Raw genomic sequence first — 6,948 nt, forward strand, 5'->3', positions numbered from 1 at the left:
ACTATTTTAGTGATAGTAATGTGATTGTGAAATAGGTAACAACATATTATGCAAAATATGATTCCTATCCTTTGTTAAGCATTGACTTGTATTTTCCAATTTTATACTATTTTGATACCTAGTAAATATAGTTTAGGTGGTCCTATAAGAAGGTAAATAATAATTATTGTTCTATATGACGTAATTCACCATAATTGTATTATTTTATCACTTGCAAAGAGGATAATATTGGTAAGTGACAACTGGAATATCAAATCTACAAATATTAAGTAAGGTTAAGTCCAGTTTAGAGCCTTTAGGTATGTCAGCAGAGAAAGACTTAAGTCTAAAAAGTTGTTAGAATTATTTTACCTCTCCAAAAGAACAACATTCGAGACAAATGTAACACATATTTAAATTTTAAATAGTAAATGTTAGTACTTTAATAGTTAAAATTATTAAAACTATTCTATACGACTATACTTAAAATAAAACATTAACTAAACTAATTTAATAAAATACTTTATTTTCACTTTCATATTACTAAATTACTTATAAATGTTGACTAATATAATTTAGTTAATTAATGTTTGCAATAAACCTATTCAGAGGACTCAATTTTAAAAATAATTTCGTATTTTTTTTATCTATTAAAATTTAGGTGTATTAAATTAATAACAACACATACATCATGAATACTGAATACATTAAATTACATAATTTTATATAATGATAACTTTCCCTCTATACCTAGAATGGGAAACTATCAACCAAAGGACGTTCACTTAAAAAATAAATTAAACAGGTCAGATCGTATTTGTTAATTTATTTCCTCTAACCTAACCAAAATTTAACTTTTAGATAATAATTATAAAAACATAAATTTCAAGATACAGCAGTGGCTGGATAAATTGTTAAATATAAAAGTTATGCGTGACCTATCATTGCGCTATGTAAACACGTAACAGCTACCAAATATAATAGATAATTATTTATAATAACCAAGGTTGTAGTACCACATTTAAATATCTAAAATTAAAGGTCTTAGTAAAACATCTGTTTATATATTATATTTTCAGAATGACCATAAATGAAATGACATTAATTATTAGCACAAATTTACACTAGATAAGCAAACCAATGCAATCATTAACACTCATTATTTTAATTTTATGAATTCAACTAGTAGTGCACGGAGACAAGAGATGAGTAGGTTAGTAGTCAAGTCCAAATTAAAATAATGAGTGATAAATAATTGAATTGATGTTGTTCAATTGAGGTTATTCAACCTTGAAATTTAGTCGGATTTAAACTAATATTTTATATATAATATAAAATAATTCTTATAATCTATAGCTACCAATGTCAAAAAACCATGTATATCCATTATTTTGAGTTTTTTGTTGAGTTGCAAAAATACTTTCATATAAAATATATATATTAAGTAAACAAAATGTGATATTTTAGTAATACATATACCACAGTCAAATAGTAGATGACAAATGTTGACACACCTTTACACAAAACATATGACAATTATTTTGAAAAAATTAGATTAGAATATTATATAAACCAGTTTGTTAATCTAATACATAAATTTAACAATTAATAATCTCATATCCCATCAAAATAGTTCATCAAAAGATTGTTAGAAAATGTTCATTTCATCATCTCATCTCATCTTTCACAAGATACTTAAATGATTTTTATAAACTTTTATTGTTGTGTAGACTTTTATGGGGAAAACTGCATAAATATAATATACTTACATTTGAATTGTAAATTTTCAATTTCTGAACTTGCTTAATTATCAACAATGTAGTGTTAAATAAATTTTTCAAATAATATAGATGACTCAATTCTTTTATTTTTAGTTGAAAACATATTTTGTATGCATGAAATAATAAATTTTAAATAAAAAAATATAAAATAAAAAAGAATAATATATTTCCAAGTTGTAAGAGTTTTCAGAATCCAAGAGTTAATTTTTTTAGTTTAATTTTGAATCAAATATTGATTCATACTTAAGACAGAAAAAAAAAGTTATTCACAATAGAAATTAGATGAGTTTTGCCGATAAATGTATAATAAATAAATCTACTTGGGTTCTTCTCTTTAGTTATACTTGATTTAATTAATTATTATAATTTTATTTCAACTTCCTTAATCACAGCATAACTTTATTGTGGCTGTGGCGTGACCGCAGTAGCAGCAGTTGGCTTGCTCCGATGGGTCGTTGGTGTGGATGAAACTTGTTGAGAAGCTGTGTCTTTAACAAATTTTTCCACCTTAAACATTTTAAAAACATTAACAAATAAATTATAATAGTTATTTTAATTTTATACAAAATTACAAAACAGAAAGTGAAATTCAATATAAATGTCATATCCAATATACCACAGAAGGCAAACCTATGAAACGCGTGTCAGGGAGTGACTTATGCTCTTTAAGTGATAAGCACAACTGTCAACATTAGTCAAAAGTTAAATTTTATTTAAATTGTTTTAATTAAAATAAATAAAAAAAAGAGTCATCGAATTAGTACACACAGGTAAAATAAAATCCAACAAAACTTTTTATTTGACACGGGAGTACAGCAAAGTTTGCCATCTCTGCAACAGACCAGCATTTCTCAACCTGGGAGTCAAGATCACCTTAACTAAGGATCATAAGTTTAAATTACTACACATGGTATTTATAAATTTATATTCAAAATGGTATATTTTGTTTGGTTAATCAGTTAATGATATGATTTTATTATTATTCAAATTTGTACTTAATATAGATAAGGGGGCCGCAAAGTGATTGATCATATTTTATAACTATTTTGAGGGTCACGACACTAAAAAGATTGAAAAACAATGCAATGGACCAGTGTTTCTCAATCGATGTTCCGCGGCACACTTATGTGCCACGAGTTGCAACCGTGGTACACGTGTATTGTATTATTAGGTGTGAAAAATAGAAATTTTATAGTACTTTACTACTTAAGTGTTCCGTTAAAATGTAAGGTTTTAAAAGATATGCCGTGAGCATAAAAAAGTTGAGAACCACTGTAAGACCATCAATTTTTAATGAAATAAATTTTATCTCAACACAAAAAAGAATATATTTTATACGTTATGTACAGATCACTTTAATTCAATTAAAATACTTTAAGAATCTCTAATATATTAATTTGGGATGAAAAGGATTACATTAATAATAATAAGACATTTTTATTTAACTAAGTACAAGTAAATTAGTACTAAGACATGCAATGTATGCTAATCAAAACAACAATTAGCTATTTATCGTCAATTATCTTTTTAAGTAAATTATAAAAGAAGTTTTATAATCAATGGATAAAATACTTCAAAGTCTACTTACAATATTTTTTATGTACAAAATAGCTTTGTCTTCTTGGTTTCCAGTGCCTTTGACATTATCAGCCTTGTATGGTGGGCTAATTATCACGTGATCATATACAACAATATTCTGCCCTTGCCAAGTTACTTCTGGAATCCTAAGTATAAAATAGGCAAATATTATTTAATAATTCTTCTTTAGATAATCAAATAATTTATAATTAAAAGTTTACGTTTTAGTTATAGTCAAATACAATTTTTGTGCCTCTGGAGAAACATTGGCAGACAAAGCTGATATTTGACGTTTCTTATCTTGTATTTGAGTTTTTATCCTATTATTTAACTGTAATAAAATATAATATGTATTATTAAATATTCAGGTATCTCATTATATAGAGGAAGTAATAACATACTCTATTTAAATTTAACGAAGGCAAAGGTGGTGGATTAAAACTGGACTCCTTTTTGACTTGTACGTCTTTAGCAAATGCTAAGTTCACTATGTTGATGTTGCTTAACATTGGGTTATTATTATTTGATGGACATTCTGATAATTTGTATTAAGGAAATTAAAAATTATAAATTACAATGATAATTAGTACTAATTTTTGATATATAGATAGAAATTTAACTTAGGAATTATATTAAAGACATATGGTACCTAGTATTATAATAAGTTATTTTTAAATTATTAAAAGGGATTCTATAAATCAAGTAAAAATTACATTATTTATTCTATTTAGTAAATATTTCACATACTATTTTTTTTAAATTATTTTATTCAAAATAGTACTGGTCTAGTGGTCTATTTGACGCCAAGAAGAAAGTATTCGCCTACCACTTATATCTCTTGTATTTTAGATATTCTAATAATGTGATATACAATTTATATTACCTGTATTTATCAAATTGTATTAATAGATTATACATCTAAAACAAAAATAATAATAAAATAGTAAATACAAAATGTAGGTGGCCAAATTAAAAATAAATAAATTATATCTACCTATATAAATAAATTGTAAAATGTAGTACTAGAGTATTTTCAGCAGAAAATTTATCTATTTCAGTGATACTGACAACTGAATAACTAAAGTAGATACTTCATAATATTATACACTGTAGTACTGTATCTACTGATATACCTATCATTTTTTTACCATACAGATGGATTTTACCTATCATTTTATTCTTAAGATATATATAAAATATAGAATAAGTAAATTTTATAAGTCATACATCTAACGTATATAGTTTTCATACCATTTTTATCTAGAGTGTAGTGTATACAATTTATAACAAATAATTAAAACATTAAAAATATGAGGAATAAGTGGAGAGCGTCAACTAGATCAGTACCCAAAGAATTATATAAACTGATTTTATTGCCTAAATCTAAAATGTGCACAACAAATAGCTAAATAATTGTTGAAAAAAAATAAGGGACAATTAAAATACAATAAACATATTATAGTCTGCTATGTTACCCGAGTAAAAGTTAATCAATCTCCTAACAACTTTATCATGTACCTATTTAATAGATTATATCCGATTATATCCATGTAAAATATATAAATTTTACTACACCAAAAATTATTCTTATTTTTAATTTCAATATTTATAAACAATAGATTAGTAATTAGTAAGTATAATATTCGCAGCAAGTACATCAAGTATTTATTAATAGCAGTTTCCAAAATAATTAAAATGTTGGCATATCAAGAATACAGTATGTATTTACCAAGTAATAGAAATATTAGAAGTATAGTAGACAATTATTAGCATTATTTCAATGATAAAGTGCACAAGATGCAAGCAAAAAATGTAATATTAGTAGAATGTATTGACATCCTAATGAGTTTAATACAAAAAAAAAAATACGCCAAACATATTTGAGAAAATACAATTTTCTTATCGTACACCACAATGCATCAGTATCATTGTGGGTTACCAAAAACATGTTCAGGGGTAGTTGATGCCAATAATTTAGGTAAAATGACAGTGGCATCATACAGTATAGTGAAGGGGCAGTAAGATAGCAAAGGTATGCTTAAAGCATTGCGAAAGGGATACAAAATTAACAATTATCTGACAAGCATAGCAATTTTATCACTAGAATAAAAATTTGAAGAAATTATTATGGAAAACTTTTAGTTTGTTGTATATATTGTAATAGTAAGTAATATAAAAAAATAGAAGGTTGTACAAATTGTTTTCTCAAAAAGTATTCATAAGTCAATTTTTCAATTGGTAAATTGGGAGCTTTTCATCAGGCCAGGGGCTATGAGGACTTCTTATGCCACTAGGGGAGCAAGCAAGTCGCTATCCCAAAAAAACCTAGTCCGCTACACAATAATCCTTTTAAGAAGAAGGAAACCCCACAGGGTGGCGATGGCACATGCAAATTCTGAACGATCGGCGAAGCAGTGAACATGTTTCGGACAGCAGGTGACCATGGGGCTGATAACGCCGAAGATCCCTCGCCGCACGTACCAAGACCCACCAAAAGAATCGTTTAATTCAGTTAACCCACACAATATTATTATTTCCTACTAAGCTACCGGTGGTAGTTACGTTTCCGGAAAAGGATACTCAATATTAGCATTTTCGTAGTAGGCTCGAACCCGAGAACCTCGCCCTCGATCTCCTCGTCGAAGCAGTTGGTGCACATGACGACGCTACCGATGGAGAAACACTCGTTGACACCGGCCATTTTGTGTTTCCCATAAAAGTTTATCGCCATCTAACGTTTGACAAACGGGCGCGGGCACCGGACGCACCGATTCCGAAACTGACCGGGACGACGGGCAGCAACGGCGCGCACGACTTACCGCAAACGATGACAGAAACGAGGACGATGACGATGCGCACGCGACGGCCTACGGACGTGCCGTGGACCGCGGTCGTAAGTGAAATAATAATATTATTAACAGTTTAACTTTCGCAGTTTCGCGTTCGAGTGATAGCGACGGTTCGGTGTGTGTATGTATTGCGTTACGCGCGTGTGTGTGTATGCCGTGTGGTAGACACGAGACGGCGCGACCAACGCTGATACGAAACGCTTGTGTGGTTTACCGGAAATTAATTTTCGTCTCCGGCTAAAAATAGTATACGAATATCGTCCGTACTCCGTTAACTTAACTTGCGCAACGACAGGAGATAATGATAAAAAAAAAAAAAAATACTGCACGGCAATAATGCCGAGTGTATGAGACCTAAATCTAAATGTTCGTGTGCGTACGTGCCGTGTCGTCCGTGCGCGCGCGTGCGTGTGTACGATGCGATGAGTTTGTGCGCATGCGCGAGCGTTATCGGTACCGGTGTGGTGTGACCGCTCGTGGAGTGTTGTGCAAACGCAGTGGCGAATATTGATAATGGGCCGTGGGACGGCGGACCGGTCACCTCGGTGACGTCACATTTGCGATTGAAGTCTAACGACAATATTTTATTTCACACCACTTGACAACGTTTTTCTGCTGTGAAGACGTATTTATTGAGTTTTACTAATAATAATTGTATTCCTCATTCATCTTTTTAATTTATTATATTATACATCTCAATCGTGCGTATTATGCACTGTTGTAGTGTCGTAAAACTGCAGTGGCATTGGTGCAAAAATGAA

The 6,948-nt window shown here is 29.5% G+C and overlaps 1 protein-coding gene across 1 annotated transcript; it reads right to left on the reverse strand.

The window, feature by feature from the left end:
• Positions 1 to 1,904: 1,904 nt before the first annotated feature.
• LOC126550770 (protein LSM12 homolog A-like) lies at positions 1,905 to 6,547 on the reverse strand. Its single transcript, XM_050202890.1, has 5 exons — positions 5,919 to 6,547; positions 3,740 to 3,873; positions 3,560 to 3,669; positions 3,349 to 3,484; positions 1,905 to 2,267 (listed from the first exon to the last, which is right to left on the reverse strand). The coding sequence occupies exons 1-5, from the start codon at positions 6,067 to 6,069 to the stop codon at positions 2,160 to 2,162; spliced, it is 639 nt and encodes a 212-aa protein (XP_050058847.1). The 5' UTR covers positions 6,070 to 6,547; the 3' UTR covers positions 1,905 to 2,159.
• Positions 6,548 to 6,948: the final 401 nt, after the last annotated feature.

This window comes from Aphis gossypii, chromosome 3 (assembly GCF_020184175.1).
Source record: "Aphis gossypii isolate Hap1 chromosome 3, ASM2018417v2, whole genome shotgun sequence".
Classification (NCBI taxonomy): Eukaryota; Metazoa; Arthropoda; class Insecta; order Hemiptera; family Aphididae; genus Aphis; species Aphis gossypii.

Coding starts and splice junctions, on each gene's coding strand:
- LOC126550770 (XM_050202890.1), bottom strand. CDS start 6,069: ATGGCGATAAACTTTTATGGGAAACACAAAATGGCCGGTGTCAACGAG. Junction 3,670..3,739: donor CTTCGTTAAATTTAAATAGA/GTATGTTATTAC, acceptor ATTTTATTACAG/TTAAATAATAGGATAAAAAC. Junction 2,268..3,348: donor TTTTGTACATAAAAAATATT/GTAAGTAGACTT, acceptor AAAATGTTTAAG/GTGGAAAAATTTGTTAAAGA.